The following is a 27,744-nucleotide window of genomic DNA, read 5'->3' as shown; positions in this document are numbered from 1 at the left end:
ATTGTCCTAGTAGGGGAAGAGCACTAATTCTCGACCCATATCTAGCTTTCGTACTGCCGTACAGAAATTACATTTCAAATGTTTTCTTTCTCTTTAGGCTTCTTTAACATTTTTTTTTTGTAATTTTCTTCGTCGGCCTATTTCCGCTCTGACGCCAAGCACCGACACCGGAGAGGTGACTCCACGATCTCGGGGAACCTAGATATCGACCCATCAACACATGAACCGGGACCAACGGCTTTGCTTCCCTTCCGAAGGAAGGCGTGACCACTAATTTTCTCACCCCAAAAAATCTCAACGACATCAACTGGGTTTGAAATCAGACCCACTGGAGTGAATGGCGGTCATTCTTAGCACTCAACTGGCTACGTTTGCTAGAATTCATATTCACATGGCCTGCTGCGCAAATGAGCACCTCTATTTACATGCTCCATCGATTATAATGGCTCTTTTATAAAATTTTCATATTATTTTCAAATATATTAGGAAGTACTATAGTTTTGACAGACATCTTATTCGAATAGTTCAATAGCAAAGGTAAAATCGAACGAATTATTAAACTTGTTACCTTTCCCAGAATTCCACTGCAGGACTGAATCTTGGGCGGCTTATCCTCCGTGGACAGCGTTCCCCCCGGTGTCATGTCATGTCCGATCGAGCAGGATGAGGAGGAGGACGCCGCCACCAGACCGTTGAGCTTCGCCACGGCAGCTGCTGCTAGCTTGCTATTGTGTGCATTTTTACTGTTATTTTTCTCGAAAATTTCACGAATATTCTCGAAGTGGGCCTTCCGTATGCTGCTCTCGCTTTGATCCCTTCCATTGTTGTTGTTCGTGATAGTGCCACCGCCGGCGCTGTTAGGTGTACCGACGGAAGCCGCCGAGAGACTCTGCTTGCTGAGAAAATCCGATATCCGCTTCTGCTCCCGGCGCGACTTGAGCGTCCCCGTGAAGCTGGTTGGGACCAAGCTGAGTGTCGATTTGCCACCGGCCGGTCCGAATGGATTATTCTCCAGCGAGGATGATCGGTAGTGTCCCTTTGGTCGGATTGGACTCTTGTAAGCACAGGGTGAAGGCGCTATCACGAGGGATGACGGAGCGCCGTTGTGCGACGATTCCATGGCATTTAGTCTGATAGGAAAAAAAGAGAAACAAAGTGATTGTCAGTGAAAAGGGTTCCATTCTTAAAACCAATAAACATGGCAGATTGTAAAGTGTAAACAGATCATTTCTCAAGAAATTGTCGCCTCGCTGATGACGGGACGGGGTGCGACCGTTTGCGGTGTGATCATGTTATGCAACACAGCACAACATCTCGCACGGTTGAGGATCATAGGGAATGGATTGCCCTAATGGATGCTCCTTTCCTCCCACATTCCGCAACATGTGCACAGATCGCAACGCGACTGATTGGTAAGTTCTCACGCTCTCGAGACCCCGGTCGCAGCTCACGACACACACACGCAGAGAGCTGAGCCGGAGCAAACGAACCGATCAGTCATTCGGGTTGGCTTGGCTGCTGCCGCAGCGAAGTGTAGTAACGAAACCCCAGACGTAATTTATTTTATTGCCTGGCAGCTATTTTGTTTTGCTTTGCCTGTGCGAAAGACGACGGACTCAACTTCATCTAATACCTTTCGCTGTCTCCATCCAGTTCTGGGCAGAGAGTCCCTTCCATCACTGCTAACAGCAAACAACAATAACAACAACAACATTAGCATCAGGTCAGGCGATTCAACGCGCGAGCTCAAGCACATATAGATACACACACACATCAGCGTACTCATTCATCTCATAGTCGCTTGGCTTGCTTGGATCGCAACTTTATGGAAATGTTTTGTTATTCTGCATGGTCAGCATCAGTCGCTGTCAGGTAGTCCTGGGGCAAAAGGTCTGTAAAATCAGTTCGGAGGGTGCCCCCTCTAACTGCATCCAACCCAGTTCAGCTTAATTATAGAGGATTTAAGGCACAATGTTGACCATAGTTTGGTTCTCTGGGAGGAGATCGAGTGATTCCTGAGATGCGATCGTCAGTTTCAAAGTTCAATGTTGTTGAGCTGGGTTGGTTAGATGCAGTTTAGGTTAGCTACTTTCGTACACTTGTACGGCACAACTTAATTGACGACGGCTCGATACAAATTATTCATATTGAACCACTCTGGTGGAGACCGGCGGTGCACAACTTTTGTATGAGGGTTGCAACACTATATAGCGAAACAGTACTGTGCAGACACGACAGCAGCATGACAATGGCAGTTGGCCTTGAACCACGAGGGGTCCAGCCGAAAGAAACACGTGCGTCTAGCGGCTGCAACTGTGGGTGACGACGACTACGACCAGTTCACAGTTACCGAGTTTGGCCGACAAACATAAGTAGGATTAAGCACCTTTGTTGACTCCTGCGTGCATGTATACCCGCGGTTGGACCGCATACTAGGATAAAAAAAATGTCGACCTAACGGCAATGGCCAGCACGTTGATTTCGTTATGCAGTGAAACAACGGCACCGACAGTGGACGGTGTGAGTCAGCTGTTCGGGTTAGCTGCCTAGGCTTGCTAGCTGGGATGCTAGCAACGTGGTAGTCGTTGGTTTGCTTTAGTACGAGAAAGCTATGAGAAAATGGAATTTTGAAACAAAACATTTTTTCTCAGAATCTGCACCTTCCAGGACACGGAAGAAAATTCGATGTTCGAAAATATGACTTTATCTAAGTTAGGTTATGTGCGCCTTTATGCAAAAATTCTGGGGGTAACCTCAGATTGAACCCCTGGGGACAATTAGTATCGACGTGTTAGATTTAGGTTGGTGCTCGTAAGTAAAAAAAAACCTGTTTTAATCCACCTAGCGGTGCAATTGTGCCTTTCTCATTTCTCTAAACTATGGCACGGAGGCTTTTTATGTTCAACATAATTGTGGAAATGTCCATTACATTCTTAATACACTTTGCACTTATACACAATGGCATGCCAGCCACGGCCTTGATGAGCTACTTGTCGACGGTGAAACATTTGAAACAAAAAATATCATACTCCATTAGCCTAATCAGCATTAGATCAATGTTATCTGCTTGCTAACTCATTTTGTCATGCGGGGATGGGTATGTGAGGAGGGCGAAAGTCCCATGAACGAACGACTCCCCAGCTTAAATTGGTATGCTTTGTGATATAGTGGTGGTTTAAAGATGATGGGGTTAAAAGGTAGGGGTATGAGAGCTGGATGGGGTGGTGGTCTGAGGGGTGATTTAAGGAGATTTTTAAGGAGGGGAGTGAACAGTAGAGGGGGGGGGGGTGTAACCCCTCTCCGTAAACCATCAACTACGCCCCTGTTAAAATCCAGAAACCTTATGCGAGTCGAAAAAAAAATTTGGCCCTCAGGGTCGTCAAATTTTTTTCGAGTTTGCATCAAATCTCGACGTTTCATGCACCTTGAACACATTTAGCATCAAAAATAAAAATTCTATTTTTAATTTTTCCTATAGTTTATATGAGAAATTTGTGTGTGGCCGCACTCTGAAACCCGTAATTCCGGAACCAGAATTCCGATCGATCCAAAATTCAATAGCAGCCGATGGGAAGGTTGCACGTTTGGGCAAATCGGTCCAGCCATCTCTGAGAAAAATGAGTGACATTATTTGACACATACGCACATACATACACACACACACATACACACACACATACAGACTTTCCAATCTCGACGAACTGAATCGAATGGGATATGACACTCGGCCCTCCGGGCCGGGATTAGGTTGACGTTTTTCAGAGTGATTGCATAACCTTTCTATATGAGAAAGGCAAATAAATGTGCCAAAATCCAAAAAAATGAATCGTCGTCAAATTTTTTTCGAGTTTGCATCAAATCTCGACGTTTCATGCACCTTAAACATATTTAGCATCAAAAATAAAAATTCTATTTTTAATTTTTCCTATAGTTTATATGAGAAATTTGTGTGTGGCCGCACTCTGAAACCCGTAATTCCGGAACCAGAATTCCGATCGATCCAAAATTCAATAGCAGCCGATGGGAAGGTTGCACCTTTCATTTGAGACTAAGTTTGGGCAAATCGGTCCAGCCATCTCTGAGAAAAATGAGTGACATTATTTGACACATACGCACATACATACACACATACATACACACATACGCACACACATACACACACACATACATACACACACACATACAGACTTTTTCCGATCTCGACGAACTGAATCGAATGGGATATGACACTCGGCCCTCCGGGCCGGGATTAGATTGACGTTTTTCAGAGTGATTGCATAACCTTTCTATATGAGAAAGGCAAATAAATGTGCCAAAATCCAAAAAAGTGAATCGTCGTCAAATTTTTTTCGAGTTTGCATCAAATCTCGACGTTTCATGCACCTTAAACATATTTAACATCAAAAATAAAAATTCTATTTTTAATTTTTCCTATAGTTTATATGAGAAATTTGTGTGTGGCCGCACTCTGAAACCCGTAATTCCGGAACCAGAATTCCGATCGATCCAAAATTCAATAGCAGCCGATGGGAAGGTTGCACCTTTCATTTGAGACAGTTTGGGCAAATCGGTCCAGCCATCTCTGAGAAAAATGAGTGACATTATTTGACACATACGCACATACATACATACACACACATACACACACATACAGACTTTCCAATCTCGACGAACTGAATCGAATGGGATATGACACTCGGCCCTCCGGGCCGGGATTAGGTTGACGTTTTTCAGAGTGATTGCATAACCTTTCTATATGAGAAAGGCAAATAAATGTGCCAAAATCCAAAAAAGTGAATCGTCGTCAAATTTTTTTCGAGTTTGCATCAAATCTCGACGTTTCATGCACCTTAAACATATTTAGCATCAAAAATAAAAATTCTATTTTTAATTTTTCCTATAGTTTATATGAGAAATTTGTGTGTGGCCGTACTCTGAAACCCGTAATTCCGGAACCAGAATTCCGATCGATCCAAAATTCAATAGCAGCCGATGGGAAGGTTGCACCTTTCATTTGAGACTAAGTTTGGGCAAATAGGTCCAGCCATCTCTGAGAAAAATGAGTGACATTATTTGACACATACGCACATACATACACACATACATACACACATACGCACACACATACATACATACACACACACATACAGACTTTTTCCGATCTCGACGAACTGAATCGAATGGGATATGACACTCGGCCCTCCGGGCCGGGATTAGGTTGCCGTTTTTCAGAGTGATTGCATAACCTTTCTATATGAGAAAGGCAAAAACTTCTGTATGCACCGCAACATCAGTCCTGATCCATCCGCAACATCATTGTAGCTCATGTTATTTGATTCGGGTAGAAGAGCGGATGCGTTGTGGCCAATTGAAGCGATTTGGATGGGAAGAGTGGAAATGTCAACTTAATGATAATATCATTTTCTGGACAAATTGTTTAGTGTGTAGTTTAAGGTCTACACAAACCATCTAACGAGTATTGAACAAGACATGTTTTCATATATTTAGAAAACGAAAAATATTTGATAATATTGAAAATGAGCAGGGGAATGGCAGTTGCCACTAACCGTCTCTTGTCGATTGGTCTTATTTTTCCAAGGGTAGTTTTTGACTATAATAGCTAGTTAGTGACCTTTGCGGTTAAAGATAAATTGCAGAAATGGCTATGCGTTTTCCGACAAGACAGTTCTAGTATCTAAATTTTGTCATTTTTTGCAATAAAATACAATTTTCATGTCTTTCGAATCCATTTGTCGACGAACTATTTATTATAGTAAGAAAAAACTTGTCTATTTTAACTATTTTCTCACAACTCTTCAAAATATACCTACTTGCAGCCAGTTATACGATATATCCGAACTAAAACCAAATTGGCGCCAGTTAGACACTAAATCCAGACAGTTCATAGATCCTGTGTGAGCGCCCAAAGCAACTGGCTGATACCGAGTGATGCCTAGATTAGCCAAGCACAGAAGGCCTGGGTCACTGACGAGTACAGGGGAACGAACTGTCTTTTGGTATGAGATCCAAACGCCTGCGAGTATGCAACCTGTATTTAGACGTTCACACACGTTGTGTGAACTGTTTGGATTTAGTGTCTAACTGGCGCCAATTTGGTGTTAATTTGGATATATCCTCTAAATTGCAGCAAGTTGGTGTCAGTTCCTGGCAAGTGGAATATGAAACATTAAAATCCAATTTTTCTTAGTTAGGTCTTACGCGCAAATTTGTTAATCCATTTTTTCCTTTGTAAAAAAGCAAGGTTGTTTCTTCAACACAATTTTTACGTTCCAAAAAGGATGATTTTTTTATACCAAACTAGTTCAAACTTGCAGAATGGATTCGACCCGTAGTGACGAACCTACAGGCATCGTCTGTGTAAGCGATAAGAATAACAAATGACGCTGGACTGGTAGATATTAGCAAAGTTTCCTTTGTTACTGGACTAAACAACTGTTTCGCAGAAGATCAACGAATGATGGTAATTCTCCATAGTGAACATCAGTTCCGATCTGTCGTTTCAACCGTCTACATAAGCTATGTGACATTTTGGAATTTAGTGTCCAGCTAGCGGCTCAGTCAGCAGTTACCTACTAACGAAGAGAATCCGAAACGCGAAGATTTGACTTTACTTAACGAGCGATGAACCAGTGAAAATGTGTTTGGATGGTTGCTGTTGCTACAAATGTTTCACAGCTATGAACCGTTTTCCCTTCTTTTTTTCATTTTGTTGCCTTTATTACCCTTTCCCTCTAATTAGGCCTTTTTTCGTTTCGCGTTAGCTGATGAAAGGGCACGCGATAAATTATATCCAGCTAATTCAACCAAATCTTCGATATATCGCTACAGTTCGACCAGATAGACAGAGTATCAGAGAGCGATTTTGAGCAAGCCAACAAGATTGCATGCGGCAAGCTTCTTACGAAGGAGTATCGCATCTACGTGCCCGCTCGGGATGTGAAGATTGATGGTGCGGTTACTGACACGATACTCTATTCCGAGGATATGCTGAAGGATGGGGTTGTACAAGTGGTTGGTGATACCAAAAGCGTAAACTTGATCCACTAGAGGAATTGTTCGTATGAATATTCCCCCACAATTTGATACAAATTAAAATTAGGCATGGCTTACTATGCACGTTGGTGTCCTCGTGTTTTAGAAAGATTCGTAATAAAGAATTTTGCTGAAGAACTTTAACTTATAGGACCGAAGGTTATCGATTTTTTAAGCGTTCAGTTCTTTTAATATAAATTTTCCATTGTCACTTCTCGTGCAAACAATGTTTAAGTAAGTGTGGAAGCATTTAAACTACACAATATTGTTGAAGATTGATGTAGAAATATTCATTCGTTTTAAAGTTATTGACCATTTGATTTGGCTATAATTGAATATTAAACAAAAATTTACTAAAATTCGCAAAAAATATAGAAAATGTGAGCTTACCCTATTCACACGGTTCTAAAGTGTCACATATCATACCTTCTTAATGTTATTATGGTTCGTGTAGACATTGAAAAAAGTGAAATAAATTCACATGTTGGCGTTTCCAACCACTGTGAGTTGGCTACTTCAAGAACACTTTACTTCAGGCAGGAAACATTGAAAAAGATGTCCTCTCCTAAGCAACTTTGGTCTACTTCCAGTCCGCAAACGTTATATTTAATATCATTGATATATCACTATGGTTCGACCCAGATAAACATAGAGTATCTGAGAGTGATCTTGAGTAAGTCGACAAGATTGCATACGGCAAGCCTTTCACGAACAAGTATCGTATCTAGGTTCCCGCTCGAGATGTTGAGATTGATGGCGTGGTTACAGATCCGGTACCCTATCTCGAATATATGCTAAAGGATGTGGTTGAAATGATTTCTTCAAGAATGCTTTGCCCTTCAGACAGAAAAAAAATCAAAATTTAAAAATATGACCTTTGCTAAGCAACCTTCGCTCGAGGCTTTCTCTTGATTGGTCACCAAACACAATAATTCGAGAAAGTGCTGTTACACAAATGAATCAAGTAGTGTAGAATCTTAGCTTTCGTCCGCTTTACGTCTCGTCACCAACAATATTTTAAAGTTAACGTTTGTGGTTTATCGACTGCACCGAGCTCGCGCATCCAGCTGCCTTCGATCTACGTCATTTCTGAACCCTAGTCCCGGTTTTGATCCGATGTTCATCGTTACCCGAAACATTCTGCAAATGACGGGAAATTTAGTGGCGAGATGCGTTAGATGTAGGCCTGCGCTGCTGTAGACTGGCACCGCAGAGCTCTGCCGGTTCGTATTGATTATTCTCACGATAAGACAATAGATGGTGACGTTGTAATAACTACAGCTAAACTATGAATGAAGTAAAAAACCGTAAAATTGTCACTGTTCCAGAATTCATAGTCCATTGTTGACTAAATTGGAAACACATGTGGTCCTATCTACAGTACTACATTTCTCCCTAGTGCACAGCAAGCAACAAGAGGTGAACTTTCATTTGATTCAGTTTTTATCTGGGCACGGATGCTTTCGAAAGAGCTTGCATCAGTTTGGACATGCTCCGAGTTGCAGATGAAGTGGCGAAGGGACCAACAAAGCAGCGCCGCCGTCAAACAAAAAAATGGATTCTAATCATCATGACGCCAGTGAACCAGTCAATAGACTCCACCGGAATCGCCGGGCCGACCTCGAAACCCTACCGAGTAGCTAGGTAGCTCGACTGAGAACTCCACGACGGAGGAATTTCTCCTGACACCGATACCCGCTTTCTTGAGCCATTTTTCTCCGTTTTTTCGAGATCTACGGGAATCGGTGTCAGGAGATATTCCTCCGTCGGGGAGTTCTCAGTCGAAGTAGATCGTGATAAGGCTGGATGCACAGCGAGCTCCCCCACACGAAGTAATACCTTGGGCAAGGAGGGCAAAAAAGACTAAGGAGTGTTTTAGTTTTTAGGCACGAACGTGAGTCGTAAGTCCCACACAGTGCCAATACAGGCCAGGTTTTTAAGCTTTTTTAGCCTTATTATAAAAAAAACATTGCTCTCTGGTGTTGGGTGTAAACTGGTTTAGCAGTTCGCTTTTTCGACGATTACCTTAGCTTTGGAAAGCTTCTGGATACATTCGTCGGTTGATGCCACCGCCTGTTTATCGACGGATTGCTATTGATAGGGCTGTTAAAATGTAGAACACTTGGATACTGGCGCAAACGTTTTGTCGTAGTTGGTTCCATTTTTCTGAGTGAAACCTTGCACCGTGACTTTTTGCGTGCGATTCTTCCGTTCTCATTCAGTTTTTTCTTGAGAGTCCATCGATATTCACTACGATTCCGATCCTCGGGTAAATGTGCCAGATTGAATTCTGATCCAAAGACGCAAACATCTCATTTTTGGACATTGTTCTTAAGCGGAATAGGATAGCGGAGGGATATCGAATTGACCTCTTCTACAAGTGATAAGTGGTGACGGTGACTGCGAGTAGCCTTGTGCATGCAATTATATGCTGCAAGCATTTTACGAAGGAGTATCGTGTCTACGTATCCGCACAGACATTGGAAATTGATGGGGTAAACATCGACACGGAGCTGACATGCGAAGATCTTCTAAAGTGTGGGATTTGCTCCTTTAAGGAATTCTAGATTACAAGCAATTACAAATCTATTGTGGAAAGTAGACCCGAAGATTCATTTCCCCCGTTCAAAAGCTTCGCATCGAATGTTTGAGATTGAAATTCGACTAATAAGGAGTCCGTACAAGTGAGGTGATATCAAAAATTGGTCGTATACCAATGTGGCTTCAGGTAATATAGATCCTTGAAAACCCAGGCTATATTTTGGGATAAATTCCAATTGACAGTTTGTTTTTGACATTATTTCAGCTTGGTATAGAAGTAGTCGTGTAAAACACCGAAGTAATTAAATAGTATCATCTTATGAGTACGATGAAACGGTTAAACTTTCATTTCGAAATGCCTATTGTCAATTTGTTACGTCGAGACTACTCGACCAATATATCTACCAAACAGGGGAATCCACAAGCGTATTGCCAAAAACAACTTCAGCTCAAGAATACGGAAAATAGCAAGGGGCCCAGACTGCCCCCTTGCGGCTGTTGAAACGTTAAATCGTTAAACATGGATGTAAGTGGTTCAGCGAAACCTGCTGCAGCAGCTTCAATTTCTTAGTCTAATGCGACGTCCTATGAGAAGACCGACCAAAAATGCTTTGCGAATAATTCACAGTTAATTTGAGCTGAAAATGATTTTATATCTCCCTGGACAATGTTCGAAGCAATATTGAAGCGCCGAAGTACTTTCTCTCCGAGTTCTTAAACCTCAAAAGTTTTCCACAGGCACGTTTGCACCCTACCCAGTGTACGAGTAAAGCATCCACAATAAGCAATTAAGTCTCCGATACGCATGACTGGCTTGAAGTCGTTTTTAGTCTGCCTCTTTTCTCTGACGACATTAGTTTTGAGATCAACAAGAACTTTTCATAATTTCATTCTCTTGGCATAATCCTTAACGTGGCTTTTCACTATGTGACTATATCACATAAAAACTTTGTCTACAACTACTACTAATTCACGCACAATCACTCCCAAGATTTCAAAAATGCAAAAAGGCCGCGATGATTTAGTGAACGCCATTACACTTATAATCTAATCAACGCGGTCTTAAGCGCGCAAAGTAAACGCTCATTCCCACGCGATCGTCCCTAGGCCCGCACATCTGAACCGTATACTTAATATCACAATCAGAACCAAAGCCCACTACAATTGACCTTACGTAGTGTTTTTGAGTGGGTGACATTTCCTATCTTGTCTGCCATTGTAATGAGTGATTCTGATAGGGAGCCCTGCCGAGACCCTAGCTCTACAGCTCCAGTAGGACTTCTCTAAAAAAAAATCAATATCCTGCAGCCGACCAGTCGTCTGCGCACCTGTCTGCTTTTCAGCAAACTTGGCAAACAGAAAACAGAATTCACTGCTATGTTTCCATGTTTTCTGCCGAATCCATAGTATTTCTATATTTGTCTATATTTCTATATTTGTCAGAAAGGAGTGTAAATGTAAAAGATATGGATCGACGATTCTGGAAAAATTGACAGAAAGCACTACAAATTTAAACTATATGATTCGAGAATCGGATAAAACACTATTTCCCCTATCTCACCTGACACTGTTTCACTCTGGTCCTCGCCTACTTTGCTGGCGCCTGTGGGCTGGCTGCGGTCTGTAAGGAAAAGGAAATAAACAAACAATTAGCCACTCTGTGGTTTGCGCGTCGTCACGCTACCGCCTGCTTAGATTCGAAGTTAAATACATAGTTATCAGGAAGGTTTGGTCTTGCCCAACCCCGTAACGTAGCTAATCCTACCGTTTTGCAGAATGCCGCACCGCGCGTGGTGTCCTTTTCACTGACACTAATTAGAATGAGGTAGGTGAGTAGGTATGGGCACGTCACGGCCGCTGATCGTTTGTAACCTTGTGTGAAACTGCAAAAACATGTTTCCCTGTCATAGTCTACTAGATGTCTAGCGAGGTGTCCAATCATCAGTGCTGCCAGCGGAACTTTTATCTCTGATACGCGAGATGCTTGGAAGCTTGATTAATTACACGTTGGAAAAGGTAATATTTAATGCTTGGCTGTGTGTGTGTTTAGGTATAGTAATTGATCCGCAAGTGCCGGGTTGCTGTCAAGTATCACACCAACGACCATAGATCAACAGCTTCAGTAATAGTCTAAACTTTAGTCAGAGTTAGGAACAAGCAGAAGAAGGAAATCAAGTTTGAATGCATAATTAATCACCCTGCGGTCAAATAGCTGGTTGCCGATGAGTGATGTCCAAACCGGATCGTATAGTAGTGAAATGACTTTGTAATCTAAAAACCGATTGACTTTTCTACCCTGTATGTGCCCTTTCTCAAGGAAGTTCCGCACCATCATCGTCATACTGTTATGAAAGCTCTCTCACAAATCGATTCGTTAGAGCAATTGCAGTGGTTTGTTTTGGGAACATTTCGAGTAAAAAACCCGAACTAGGTCGCCATCGAGTGAAAAATAGCACCCATTCAGTTGAAAAATATGCCCCATCACGGGGCCATTCTTTTCCGGGCCGCGCGCGAAAGCGCAACCCAGAACTAGTCATTTAGCTACACATAAACCAGCAAAATTGGTAAATTCGAAAATTACTATTTGACCTCCATGCAATCAACCAATTTCCTCCAACCTATTTTTCGCTCGCATCTGTTGCCTCACATTCACACAAAACCCGGGCCTCCTAAAATAATTATGGCTTCTCCTTCGCGCTGCTGCCGTGTGCTTGACCAAATAGAAGCTCTTTCGAGGTCCAAGCAGGCTGCGACGACGCAAGTGTTCTATTCGTAAGCTCGGCACGGTCGATTGGCACACGGAGGAGAACCCATTAATCTGCGCGACCTCCTGCGCACATGCTGGCTTGCACATTCACTTCGTTTCTACAATCGCCACCAGGCACCAGAACGATCAATTGCATAACCTCACTCACCTATATACACACGTAGCCTGGCAGACGTGTGCGCATCTGAGTCATCGCCACATCGTGAGGCAGGGGTGCATCGATCACGGCATGGGCTTCGAAAGAGCCCTCTAGTTGATCGCATTACAGCCCTGCTGATCAATTTCCTCTTTAAGGGATGTACGAGTGTGTCTGTACCCGCACAATTCCTGCTCAATTAGGTTCCAATTTGAAGAGCGCACCTAACGGCTTCCAACCGGGCGACTGATCGAAATAAATTGGGAAGAAGAAAATGGACGTCCGGCTGAGCGGAGGAACTCGCGCGAAAGAGATCGTGAAAGGTCAGCTCTAATTTGACATTGATCGGCACCGTTTCGCCGCAGCGGCAGCAGCCGCCTTGGATGGAGGATCAAAGTGAGTGCTTCATTAGCGATCGGCGGAGGCGTGCAGATCGTTCACTGGTGATGGATCCTCAGTGTTACCGCACGGTAACTTCATTTTCGGGTATGAAAAGTGTTGGGTTTTTTTTTCTCTCGTTTAGTTAAGGGTGTGACATTCGAGTACACCCGCGATGAAAAACGCCACCACGCGGCGCAGATGCGAATGTGCTCTATCTGGTTGACACGGATCTAAGGAGGCGGGTGCGAGCATGTAGACACCATTATCATCGATAGTAAATAAAATGCATAATTACACACCAGCATGATCGCCGTCTGGTTCTGTTTCATTGCTTGCGCTCTCCGGCCGTTGGCTGTTGCAGTAGATACCACACAGGTGGGGGAACGAAAATTCAATTTCATTCCGATGATTTATCATTATCAAACCACACTAATGACTTGATTGCGGACTTCGTAATCGTGTAGCGACCGTTCGTCGGAGGATCTGGAGCAACGCAACGGCTACTGCTGTTGCCTTCTTGTCTGTCATCTTATCTCGTTCTTCGCAGTTTTTTTGCTGTTGTTGTTGTTGTTGTGGTTGTTGATGTTTCAATCTCGTCCGAACTCGATGAAGATGAGGAAATCATGAGGCTTGCCACTTCGCTTGATGGATATTGTTTTTGTTTAGCTACATTACATACACGTATTGGTTAGTGAACAAGCGAGCAGCAATCAAGCAGTAATTGCACCACGAATGTGCAACTGTGCGAGACGCTGCCGCCGTACTCCACTTCTGTCACTCAAGCGTGTGACAATCACATCCTTGTCGCGCTGGTTGCCATCGTGTTGGAAGGGTGTACACCCAGAACTGACAGTACCTGATGGTGTACTAAAAAATGAGATCCCGTTGAGATATGTTATATTTAAAATACGCTTTCTAATAACTCGCATTTTTATACTACCGTCTTTCCCTTAAGTCTAGAAGCGGTTTCGTTGCTCTAAATTCGTCTGCCTCTAAACGTCAAAACATTTTGGCATTTATTGGATGTGTAGGGAACAATTTGAGATTCTCCTAATACTCGTGTTACAATTTGATAACTTTCATTTTCAGGATTCAGGATCTTTAAGGAGATGATCGGGTTTCTTTTTTTCCGAACCAACCAAAACGAATTAATGGCGAGTGGAATCAGCATGTATATTTACCATTATTGGCCGTTGAATCTATATTATTCTGAAAAATGCATAAATCATCAACCTCACGTAAGGTCGCGTCCCTAAAAACACATAGATCTCTTGAAATATTTAACCTAAAATGAAATATTTCTCACAGAAATGGACGTATGTCTGTTCTATCTAAAAATGCACAATTTGTTGATATGTAAAAATGTAAGCAAACAATATCTATAATTCCCCGAACTATCCGGAACTACGTCCTATCATGCACGATTGGGTTCTCGTGATGAGAGAGCAGTCCAAATGCTAACAACAGGTGACAAACCTGCACTTTGTCGATTACCTCTTTTACATTTTAACGACATTCAATTAGCTAGAGATTACTGGGTAGGGAAAGTTATGAAAATTAGATCCATAGTTCTCAAGTGAGAGCAAGGATGTGAAATAAACAGATCGGAAAACTAGAACAGGCTTAATATCGTACGGGCTTAACTTTTGTCTTCTACTGATGAGGGTCGAGCTTAGGCAGCATAACTACAAATCCCCCGAGTTCGCCACCATGTGTCTTGACATAGACAGACTTGTCCATCTTTACCGTGACAACCGACCTTTCTTTAATCCAGGTACATGTAACTGTTTGCATTTTTAAAACAAGTACTGGTACCCATAGATTGAAACCGTCCAAATTGTTAACTTTTTTCGTTTTACAATAAAAATAAAATAAATTTGTTGTAAATTTTCATTCGTTGTTTTCTGGGTAACTTTGTTCAGCAAAATATGTGTATCGAAATGAAAAATAACACTCCAAATGTTGTGTAAATCGAATATCTGCAGGCGATTTCATGGCCCGATATTATGACGTCTCGAGAGAGAACAAAATTGCCTAGAAGGCTAGAGCTGGCATTTATCGAACTTTTTCAGGAAAATAGTCGAAATTAAATAGTTCATAAAAATCTCGGATTTGTAAAATAAATTATTGGACAAAAATATTCACGGTTTCTTAAAAAAAAGATCAATTCATTTAAAGTTTATTGATTTCATTAATATACAAGGAATTGTTTGAATAGATTGAAACGATGCATGAATGTTGCATCATTTTCAATTTAAATTTGTGTACATTAAATGACGAAATAATCATTGCTGCTAAATTCTGCACATGTTTAGAATACGGTTTGTATTTTGTTTCGATGATTTTGTAAAAGGAAATCATCTTATCGTGCGTTACTTAAAAAGTCTCATTTGATCAAACCTACCCCGGTGATCAAAGATACCCCGTTTTACGCTATCCCTGATTTTCGTTAGGACTATATATAAAATATCCTTCTTAACACGAACTTCTTCTGACGCTATTTTCGCATGCGCTTTTCACATATCAACTATTTAATTATTTGTAGATAGACCAGATCTGTGAAAAGTATTTTTTGTTGTTGAATATATCAAGAGATCTAGGGTGATGAGCCTATTTTGGCACCATTAGGGAGAGGGTCGCACTATTTTTTGAACAATTTTAAAAGAAGCCATATTATCTATAACCTTTCTCAGCATAAAGTATCAGTGTACTGTTTCCTAAACATCTATATAATGCTTATTTAGCAGAATTGCCTCAATTTTCAGCATAAATGAAAATAAATGTTCCATTCTGTGCATCTATTCCCACCTCAACGATCCAATTATCGCCTCATGGGTGTGCCAATTTCCACCTCATCGAAAAACAATCTAGTTGAAACGCAATGCCTCATATTCCATTTGCGTCGATTCTAACTAGGTATCCAGATCATGGACGCCAACGTGTGATTTGTAAAACGAATCATTCTGCTTTTTTCAGCCGATCAAAACAAACGTAAACATCACGCACATCAATGAAACTCATCAGCTGTTAGTAGAAGAGCGCCCAGAATTGCGCACGCAGAAAAAAACCATTCGAAGGTTAGCAACTGGAATGACAAGTTTCACATCACATTGCTTTCTCCCGATCCGAATTGTATGTGCAGATGAAAATAAAATATCTGCACTCAACAATTAGTTGAATAACTTGAAGTAATTGATTACTTATACCTGAAATTGCATTACATTATATTTACAAGTTCATGTTTTGGTTTGGCCGCACTGGTGATTCTTTTCTGTATGATGGATACAAAAAGTTGGTTTTGATTGTGGTAGTGTATCAGCAAAACATGCCAATAATAGGAACCCCGTATTTAGTTTTATCCTATTATAACACTAGGCCTATTCTAGTGTTTGACGAGTGATTTTAAAGTGAAATTATCGTAAAAAGCTTCTCCAGCTAAAATAAAGGTATGTATCAGTGCAATGTTTAGTATATTTGTGCTGCAATAACGAGATATGAGGCGGTAAATGCTGGCTCGTAAGTGTTTATTTTGCTAAGCGCCGTTGCATCCAGTTTCGGTCCACTACGTGAGTGAGGCGGAATAGTAGATATTTCAATAAGGTGATTTTGTTTTAATTAAAAGTTGGATTTAGAGGATAGTTCTAAATACATATGTGCACAACAAATAAAGAATATAACTTGAGCTTATTTTTTCTCACCTGCTTTAGCCAAATCGATAGTGTCATTATCTCATATGCTTGATTCGAAACCAAGGGGTACGAAATAGGGTCACAATAGGCTCTACTGCCATAATAGGCACATCACCCTATGTGGTTTTAGGTGTCCAGGCGAACAAGTCTCTCAAACCAAATTTTTTTTAGCTTCGATCGAAAACCATACCTGCGAGAGCAGCTTTATTTAATTTATCACATAATTTTTTCAACCTCTACTTGAAAGCATACTCACTTAGAGCTTCGAGTTGCTTTTATCTGCTATTTGACCGTTTTCATGACACCACCCGCGTTACGGCTAACCTGGTGTAGAAGGGTGTCACTCCAGGTTGTCTGACGTGTTCTTGATCATCATTGGTGTTAGAATGTTGGTCTCTGATGATGCTTAAGAACTGTTCTTTTTATAAAGTTGAGGGGTGTTCTAAACTGTGCGTTTACACGGTATAGAAGACGCTGAATCGAATTGAGTACAAAAATATCCACAGAATATTTGAACGGATAAAATGAAAACCTTCCGATCTGGCAGGCGATTTGAAGATGGGGAGAAACGGTTCAAATATATATTTCAATGATTTTACACTGGTTACTGATATCTTCTAATTTACATCAAATTTGTTAAAGGTACATTGATAACACCATCAAAATAACTAGGAACTATTAATATGGATAACCTCAATAATTTCAGCATCACTTGCTTACGACACGTGGTAGAGAATACATCGCACTTGCTTTAACTTTGACGAAAAGTCTTTCTTTTAATTGTCTCTATTGTTAAATCACTGCAAATTATCAGATGTTTACTTTTGAAAAACTTTTGATAGCGGAAGGCCAACTTTTCATGATGATTTCGCTTACACTTTCCAAGTAAAAATAATTTGCTCTTAATTTTTTTCCACAATCTCCATAAAGGGAAATGATAATCCCTTGATAATGATTCAACCAGTCACAACATTTTAGTCGCTCTCCGTAACTGTCTAATAATATCTGTTCGCTGTATCGTCACCACGTTTTGAAACTTACATAGAAGCTATAGAAAGTAATTAAAATGTTGCGGCTGGTTGTATTATAAATTCACTATGATTGATTGACTAATATGTGATTTAGCAGCAATTGACATTCGATGGAAAGAAAGTACAAATCGTAACAGACTACTGCTCCTGTGTACGTTTCGTCATATCGGCAAAGTTAATAATATACGAGTGCATTTAATTTCCGTGTCATCGTCGTGGTTGCTGCATTCATGTTCGCGAACATCTGATTTGTTACTCGTTTCTTGCCCTTACTGTTCACGAGTGTGCACTTCCTCAATTATGCCGTCAATATTACCTGAGCCGCAGCCACACATTTGGCAAGTTTTCGTGGTTCATGTGGACTGTGAATGGGGAAGGAATTATTTCTTTAATGGTACTATCACATTCTGTTTTGTACTGCAGGTAGAATGAAATGGTTCGGTCCACCCGGATTCTCACCACAAAAACACAATTTGAAATACCGGGAAGTATTTCCTAAATGCGTCCTTTGCAATGAATTCAATTTCTTCCAAATGTGACATGAATCTTTTAATGGCCACGTCAGATCTATATACATGAAGATCTTGATTATAGCGTTTTTACACAGCCACGTGTTAAAAGTTGTTATGTAAAATGACTCATTTCGCTTGGGCAAATTTGTTGAGCGCTATCAGTACTGAATGCCTAGCATTGCTAGAACTCGATAAAGAAGACCTTCATTTTCGGTCTTATACGAAAAGGGCGGAAGTCAATGACCTCCACATTTAGCTAGAGCACCACTTCCTGCTTCTGCGACACACTCATCTCGATAGATCACCACAGCAAGAATTAAGGTAACAGTTTCTTTTGTTCTGCCGACGAAATTTTACACTATGAAAATAGCTGTTTTTGTTGTTCGTACTGCCACGGTCACACTGAGTATCGTAACCAATGGCGTTGGTGATTCGAAATAGCAATCTTTTTCAAAATTTTATCATTATTTCGTTCAAACCAAACGAGGTTCAAATTTGTTAGGAGTTACTGAAAAACATGTTTTTTCTGTAAGTTATTTTTGAAAAATTTAGCCTGGACCATGCATTCGTCGACCTACCTTAGGAATAATGGAAGGTAGCCGCCGTTCAATATCCCCATGGAGACATGCTGAAACATTCATTGAAAGCGATAGGTTTTTCGAAAATATCTTTGCTAGACAATCAGCCCTCTCGTTTAATGGAATTAAAGAAATGAGCAGGAGCACATACCAGATATCAGGAATTAGAACATATTGTCTCAAATAGCAAGTTCCTCGTATGTTTTCGGGGATTTGTGTCTTCTCATTATTTTCTTGAGCGGAAGGAAAGGAGAAGGAGAAGTGAGGAAATATAAATGGAAGAGTGGAAATAATGACAGCACAACAACAAAGAGCAGGTAAGTTGGACTCAAAAGTAGTTCAGTAAAGACAGCTGGAAACTCGAAATCGCAATTGCGTTGCTTCTGGGCAGTTGCATATCCTACGATATGAGATTCCCTAGTCGGATTCACAAAGATCACATGAAAATGACTCAGCGCGCTGAGTAGTTGCCATGTGATAACTGAGATTGCAGTGCCCGGTTGCAGCCCTGGTCAACATGCCCAAAGTTTTGTTTCGAAAAGTGGTAAGAGGTTTTTCGAAATCACTGGACACGAGTTTTGCATCAAGTTTAATCTATTTTTTTGTTTGGTGACATGTTTGTAGATTGCGCCAATAGTTGTAGTACTCGGTTGAAACCCAAGACCGAATCTTTTCCTTTACCGAACATGGGCAAAGCAGGTCAACAATTTCAATCTCTTCGTCTGCTCTGGCCATAGTAGGAAATACAGGTGATACCGGAACGTCCGGGCACCCAAACGGGGTTGATACTATTGCCAATGCTAAGTTCTTCTAGTTGAATTCGACATGCAATCACCAGCTTAGATCGGAATTTGTTCGAGCTAAGGGCCTTGATTGCAGCCTGACTATCGGAGCAGAAGTTTGTAACTTTGCCGGACAAGCTCTGCTGAAGGGCCAATTGTACCCTGCACATAGCCGCGAAGCTGCTCTGAAACTCTGGAATAGAGTACAGTATCTACCTAGCGAGTGAGACTGTCCCAAACTCATTTCACGACAGTAGACACCAGCACCAGCACGTCGCTCCATCAGAGAGTTAAGCCAGTCAGTATAACTTCCTTTTGTGAGGAAATCTTCACATGGTAGGTTCTGTAAGGAAAACTACATGTGAGTGTAATATATGATGAAATGTAATAAATTTTTTCAACCCATGTAACCATTTGTGTCCACAGTCGTGTATGGCTAGTAGCGAGATTAACGTAGCTATTGTTCCAGAGATCAGTAACCTGCAGTCTGAATGCACATGATAGTGCTTCTTGTTTAACTTGTCTGCGTAATAGTTTGATATGTGGAAGGGCCTCAAGGGTTGCAGTCGGAGTTGCAGTCTGCCACCAAACAAGGCATCTGTATGACAGTATTTGACGTACAATTGTCATGTAAAGCCAATAGATGATTTGAAACCCCATATCTTTCAAAGGTTCATCTGCACTGCCCGAAGGCCACGCACACTTTCTTGACTTTGAATTCAATGTAAGCAGATCAGTTCGATTTAGAATCTAATATAACTCCTCCGTACTTGATTCTTAAAGCTTATCGCATTACGTCAAGGATTGTTCCGTGGCCACTAATTTGTATTTGGTAATCGTCAGCAAATCCGTAAGTTGGAAATTCAAAATTGAGTTTCTTCAACAAGCCGTTGGCAACCAGATTCAATAAGAAGTGTGACAGAACGGCACAACCGCAAATACTCAACTTTCTTATCTCTGTCTGTCTCAGTGACGAACAAAAAATGCGATTACTAAGTATTGCGTTTATCCAACTAAAAGCACGCTTTGTCGAAGGCTTCCTGAATATCTAGAATTACATCAAAGATAGATTGCTTGAGTGCCTTTTCCATATCCTATTAAATATTTTTTCCAGAACTATTCACAGAACGAAAAATGTTCGCTACTTGAAACAGTTCAGTTCGGAGTGTATCCCGGGGCTAACCATCCTCCGAACAAGTTCCTAATTAATTGAACCGATTAAATCGATTCCATCGATAGGGCAACGTGCGCCTTGTTTCGTGTTCCACATCCGCGAGCGCGCGCGTGTGTGTTGGATGTTGCGCACGGTCGTCCCGTTTTCTCCTCCTTCATCCATCCGGTGGTCTAGTGCTGCAAAACATGGTTCGCTAGTGGCGCGACACGAATTATTATGCTGGCTTTCGCTTTCCGTTAATCGATCAGGTTCCCTTTACCGTGAGCAGTAGATGCTAAACAACGAAGGTGTCACGTGCCTGAAAAATTACCACGCTTTTTCATATCCGGACTAGAGGTCTACCGTTACCCTGCTAGAACTGCGTTCATTTTCCAATCCAAACTCACAAAGCCTACTTTGTTGCACACTACTAGAAACGCTTTTAACGGCCAACGATCCAATTACCCATTTTTTTTTTTTATTCATTTCGTTTATTTGATAGGCACAAATGCGTTAGCTTGGCGGTGCCAAATACTTATGTTTTTACATTTTGGATATCTTAAAACTAGGAGGTTACAATGTTGAAATATTTTTTTTACAAAGGAAAAAAATACCCATTTGATTTATCTCTACTCCTTGGAAGCATTTTACTGGCATAGCCGGCGGCGTTCAGGTAATCTGTGTGTATCGCATTACCCCCGTTTGATGGCTGTGGTTCCCAGGAGGACCGGATTTAGCGTGTCATGGTCGCAGTGATGGCTCCGGTGATTTACGGCACTCGCCTTTCACCGCTTTAATGCGTAAACATTGCTCCCCGCTACATCGGCCGACCTCCGTCGGCAGCCACTATCGCAACTCTTTATCGGCCGTATGTCATCAGTTCAGTACCGGCAAGTCTCAAGTTGGTACCCCTAATAAGTGGCATGATGTCGCAACATTGTTGTCTTTCTCTGAAGGGCTCTGTGTGACACACACACGGACATTAGAGCTAACTTCACAGTCGTGAGCTCCCGAAGGAGACCGCCGTCGCCAGTTGAAGTCAATCCATTAACATCGCAGTAGGCCATCCGTTGGCTAGGGGTGAGTTCAGCGACTTGCGATAACCTGAAATAGAAACTGATGACGATGATGATATCGGCTGTTGAATATTCGGGGTGGGCGCGTCCGCTGTCATAATCCAGATTTACATATGGCAAATGGGTAATCCCTCGTGCGAGATGAAAAAAGCGCCGCCAGTCCGGATGGATGATAATGGGTGATGCGCGGCAGTGTCCATTCACTTCAAACGTGATGGCGGCTGAAGGATTAACGTTTTCTCTGTGATGTTTCGCGCCGAGGCGTGACTATCGCTAACGCTATTCAAAGGGAGTTTATTTGGTGAGTTAATTCGATACAATTGCCGCCAGTATCAGGCCCGGCTCATTTCGGATCGGGCTGGGTTCCGGAGCGTCCATAACTTAGGGGATTTCAATAGGTTAGCAGCTGTTCAGTTCGATGATCGGGTGGCTCGTGCCACACAGAGAGACCCACTTTCTTTTTATCACAATGAAATGGGTGATGGTGCCTCCTCTCTACATCTCTTCAACAAAACTTCTGAACTGTGACCCATAGTTGACCGACTTATGAGGTGCCTGTTGAAGGGACTATGGCATTGTTTTGTCGGTTGGAGTCGTTTGTTTGTTTTTTGCCTCTAGCACGATTGGTCCCTTTCACTTTGCTCGCCGGAGTATCTGAACGCGTTTTTTTCTAGCTGGTCGTGACCAAGGTTTTCTTCTATTACTCCGTCGGAAGATCGTTTTTTGTTCTTTTTTTTTTCGCTCACCAAGGTTTGACCTTCTTAGGACTGTAGTCAAAGGAATATTGCAATGCCCGGTTGCGATAAATTTGCGATGATCACAGACAGTGGCGTTAAGCGGCTTAGTTGAAGTTGTAGAAGTTGAGAACAAGAATTTTAGGAATTTGCTTTTGATTCCATTCGATTCGATTTGCATGGTTGCCATAAACCACGACTTTTTCAAAACTGGAATGACTATAATATGTCTTTATTAGAAAATTTGGATTTGAATGTTTCGTGTTCCACTCGTCAGTAACTGTCAGTAACTTACTGCCAGTTAGATGATGTATCCAAACCAACACCAAAATTGGCGCAAGTGAAGACACCACTCGGTACCTGTCGGTTGCTTTAGGCGTTCAAACATGTGTGAACTGTTTAGATTTAGTGTCTAACCGGTGCCAATGTTGGCGTTGGTTTGGATACATCGTCTAATTGGCAGCAAGTTGGTGTCAGTTTACTGACGAGTGAACAACGAAACATTCAAATCTAACTTTTCGAAGTTAGGTCGTGTGGCAAATTGGTTTATCCAATTGTTTTTCCGTTGGGAAAAAAATATGACATACTGTCTTTACGGTTAAGACAGTGTGCAACAGTAATAAAACCAGTGCAAAAATGTACTCTATTGGCTGGATTCGAACCGAGCATCCTTAGCGACACCGGCACTTCCGCATTACCCTACGCTACAGTACATCGATGGTAGAACAATTACCACTGAGCTTGAGTAATTCTGCGGATATTACGACCTCTCAGATCACCTGCTTCATTGTTTAAAAGCAGTTAGTAATTCCTTTACGTTGAGGTCAATCCCTTCAGGAAACCTTACTACAAAAAAAAAATAAAGATGCGTGACGGCTACCAATCGGCGATTATTTTTAATGATAGTACTAGCACGTTTAAACATAATTTACCATTTTGCTTCTTTCGCAGGCCTCGCCAAATCACGAACCGTTCCCCTAGGGCCCAGCATCCGAGCTGGGTGCCTTGCTGCTTTCTTTTCCATAAATACTGGGTATGCTGTAATTTTCATGTTGCGAGGTGTTTATTTGCGGTCCACCCCAATTCCAAAAGAAAGTCCCAGAATCTCAGTTTTATTTTTGAGGGCCAAACTGCTTAGCTACCACTGGGCGTTATTTCTTTTTTCAATTTTACGAGGTCGCCCCATAAATTCACGTTCTCCGAACTTCACGTCCTCTTTGCGGTGGTGGCGACCCGTGATTACACCGCAAATTGGCGCAAATTCTGAAACGTGCAATAATTTTCGGCGACCCGCGGGATTACAAACCGCAGAGCGTGACCGCACAAATATACAAAAATAAACGCCGCAGGAAATTTACCGTTTCAAATTGCAGCATCTGACTGTACCACTAATTGGCAATGTGGCGGCACTTGCAGCTGTTGACCTCCTGCGAACAATTTGCGAGTGACAACTATCAACGTAAATCATTCTGCGCAGACGACAAATCATTTTAAGCTATTCGTTCTTTACTCGTCCGTAAACAGACATTTGCGTAAAATATCGCAACACCATTAGTTTACTTTGATGAACGACGCACACACTGGTGACAGCAAATCCAACATGGCGACCATCAGAACTCGAACGAAGGCGAAAGTTTCTTGCGCTGCCGATTCAGATCAATTATCTCGTTGACCCAGAAACTGATGGTCGTCGTCGTCGTCGGCATCGTCTTGACCTTTTTCCTCTCGCTCGTCTTTTTTGAGTGTCATTCAGCGATCCTTTCGCTGGGTTCTTTGTTCAGAAGATCGGGACGAAAAATCACTGCAACATGCTCGTCGTCGTAGTCGTCGTCATTAATCGGCACCGCATGAGCTGCGATTCCCGTGCTACCCATTTGGTGGACACAGCAGGCGAGAGAGAGAGACGACCGAATCACGCGCGCCATGTATTTACCAAACAGAGGGATCTAGTTACCGATCATCGCGCTCCGCCTGAGCGGGTGACGTAAGCCTACTACGATATGTTACTTCTTTTTATCTTCATTATTATTGTTATGCATCGTTTCCTCTTCGGCAGCTTTTCGCGCCGAGACATTATGCGATCCGTTGGTCTGGTCAGGCCAACCACACCAAGCTTCGTAATTGATAAAAAGCTGATATTGATCCATTCCGTTTCGATCATCAGAATTAGGAGCAGCGCGGCGTGTATGTTATGTGAGCGTACATACAACGGCAAGCAAACCGTAAACCGATTCTGCTCCGTATGCAGACGATCGATCGATTGGTCGATCGGTTGGTGTAATCACCACTCTGAAGTAGATTTAATTTTAATAAGAGGGTTTGGCAATATGGAATTAATTGCTAGTTCCAGTGAGTGGAACAGAGAAATTGATTTTTTATTTTGCTGCAGGGAATGACAGTCTATAACTGTGTGGGAGTTGGGTCGGGTCGGGTGGAATGTCAGTTGTGAAATAGCTATTATATAGCGAGTCGGTTAGCTCTAATTTTTAACCTGTTGTTTTTGTCTTTTTCAGGAATTCAAGGAGAGGCTTATTCATTTTGCCACCAACGTTCAGGTAAATATATTTACTATGCACTCAAAATAAACGTTGGTATAATAAACTTTGAAAGAAACTGTTGGTTCCAATTGAAGAAGAAATATATGATTTTTGTTTACAAGCGCAGGTAATTATATCAAATATATTTGGGGAATGAATCGTGTGCATAATTTGTGTGACCTAATCACGATTTTAAATTTTTTACGATCTATTAAAAAACTGAATTGTTCTAGTTTTCATGAAAGTGGACAACGTTTTTAGCTAACAAGAAAAAGGACAAAAGGAAAATTTAGATTTGGTGGGTCTCTTCTATGATGGAACCACTGATACGTACCGTCTTCCATCTGCTTAGTCTAAACGTAGAGAAGGCCAAGATTATTTCAAGCTACGTCTGGCATCCCATGCCATCATCGAGACTACATCTACCATCTCACGCTGCGCTGCCATCAGCGGAACACTCGTTATACGATACTACGGAAGCCCTCGAGCGCTCCGACGTAGTCGCGCTACCAGCCAGCGACCAGCTCAGTCGTCTCGGCCCTGTATTCGGAGGTCGTGAGGGGGTCTTCCGAACTCCCTTCTCAGACGAGTATGTTGCTTTAAATGATAATCCGCTCCCTGAAAACCTTTTGGTTCATAGCACACCGTCGCATACAGCACATGATTTCCTGTCCGTCAACTACCAGAACGTTCGTGGAATGAGAACTAAAACGATAAAACACTTCCTGCGACTACGATATTATCGGTCTCACCGAAACCTCGCTATGTGATGATATATTAAACGCTGAGCTATCGACGAACTACGCAATCTACCGATGCGATCGCAACTCTTCTACCAATCAACTAAGCCGCGAAGGTGGTGTTCTTATAGCGATAAAAAAATATCTAACTGGAACTGTACTAAAATGCCTCAATGTGAATATTTTAAGCACGTTGTCGTACGCGTTTCTATGCCAGGTCGATCGTTATATATTTGCTGCATTTATCTAAGGCCGAACAGTGAACATGACTAGTACAACATTCTCTCCTCAGCAGTCCAAAGCATCCTGGGCAAATGTAATAGGTGCGACAATGTACTTGTTGTAGGTGGTTATAATCTTCCTCATCTTCGGTTGATTTTTGATGACGATTATAAGTGCTACCTTCCTGAAAATGCAACATCGGCACAAAAGAAAACAGCCATCACAGAAACGTTGATCGCTGGTGGCATGTATCAAATCTGCTCTTTTAGTAACGTGAATGGACATACCCTCGATTTAGCTTTCGTTAATGACAGACTTGTTCGAATTGATTGAGCTCCGACATCTATACTGAAGGTAGACCCTCACCATAAACCTTTCGTTTTAAGATTTGATGTGCTTTCTAATGATGGTGAAGCTTTTGATACAATTAACGACGACTTCAACTTTAACTTTATTCGATGTAACTTCGATGAAGTCTCAATGGCAATGGAAATTATTTATATCAGGCAGTGGCAGCGTTCTGTGAGATATATGAGATTCTTCGCCGTAATGTGGAACGCCGAGCTTGGTCGCCTACGAAACGTACTCCGGAAACAACGAAAACGATACTTACACCATAGGAACAATCAAACTGCTCGAAATAATCCCTCGACATTCTGGACGTCTATCTTCGTGACAAAAATTCAAAGTCCGCTGCCGAGTCGGTGGACCTTTTTGCAGATCACTTTTGAGATTTATTTACTAGCCCTCCTGTCTATCCATCGCAACAGTGCCTTGAAACAGAGCGCTCTGTCCAGCGTTGATCCATTGAAAGAGTCTGGTCCGGATTGCTTGCCTCCTATGTTTATAAAGCGTGCCCCAGCACTTCCTGCACCAGTGAGTATTGTTTTGCAACGTTCAATCTCGTACAATGTTTTCCCAATTGTATGGAAAGAAGCTGCTATAGTTCCTATTCATAAGTCTGGAAACGCGCACAATGTTGAAAACTACAGTGGAATCTCGCTGCTGAACTGCCTAACTGATAAAGTTCTAGAAAAATTTGTCTACAATGCGATGTACGCTGCTTCTTCCAACATAATCGACGAATGTCAACACAGATTTGTAAAAACGTTCCGTTACTTCGTACTTGATGACGTACACAAGCTTTCCAGTTCCAGCTGTCGAGAAGCGTCAACAAGTGGACGCTGTATATTTTGACTTCGCGAAAGCATTCGACAAGGTGCCCCACAACAATGCTGTTTTGAAGCTTGAGCGACTAGATTTTCCTGACTGGGTAAGCAGATGGCTGCATTCTTACCTCTCACAACGATCCGCCTTCGTTAGCATTGGTACCACACGCTCAAGCGCATTCGTAACGCCAACCGGCGTGCCTCAAAGAAGTCATGTAGGGCCACTGATCTTTCTCTTATTCATCAACGTTCTCTGCACCCGTATCAAGTCTGGAAAACTACTGTATGCTGATGATCTGAAATTTATTCGGTCAATTGCCTCAGCACTCGACTCTGCTGTGCTCCAAGACGATACAGCCAATATAGAGGAATGGTGCTTGCTGAACGACATGCAGATTAACGTCGATAAATGTAAGGTAATAAGTCTCAGACGCTCGGCAACTCTATAGCGTTGCGAATATATCCTTCAAACCTGCATCATCGAGAAGGTGAATTTAATCCGCGACTTATGAGTGTTATTCGACAGAAAACTTCATTTTGCCGACACCATTCATTGCCACAATGGCGAAGGCTTTTACAATATTAGGCTTTCTGAAACGGAATACAGTCTATGAACTGAAATCTTTATACTGCGCACTGATCT

The 27,744-nt window shown here is 41.9% G+C and overlaps 1 protein-coding gene across 11 annotated transcripts in view; it reads right to left on the bottom strand.

Moving 5' to 3' along the window:
- LOC131695391 (leucine zipper putative tumor suppressor 3-like) overlaps nucleotides 1–27,744 on the bottom strand; it is a 76,556-nt gene that overhangs the window by 8,707 nt on the left and 40,105 nt on the right. For all 11 annotated transcript variants that reach the window (XM_058983867.1, XM_058983870.1, XM_058983869.1 and 8 more), the window contains 2 exons: nucleotides 11,156–11,215; nucleotides 569–1,130 (listed from right to left, as the gene is read on the bottom strand). In XM_058983867.1, coding sequence (XP_058839850.1) covers nucleotides 569–1,120 — 552 coding nt within the window. In that variant the 5' untranslated portion in view covers nucleotides 1,121–1,130; nucleotides 11,156–11,215. The remainder of the gene's footprint in view (nucleotides 1–568; nucleotides 1,131–11,155; nucleotides 11,216–27,744) is intronic.

This window comes from Topomyia yanbarensis, unplaced genomic scaffold, assembly GCF_030247195.1.
Source record: "Topomyia yanbarensis strain Yona2022 unplaced genomic scaffold, ASM3024719v1 HiC_scaffold_4, whole genome shotgun sequence".
Taxonomy (NCBI): domain Eukaryota; kingdom Metazoa; phylum Arthropoda; class Insecta; order Diptera; family Culicidae; genus Topomyia; species Topomyia yanbarensis.
Note: the sequence above shows the minus strand (reverse complement) of the source record. Positions and strands in the feature narration are given on the sequence as shown.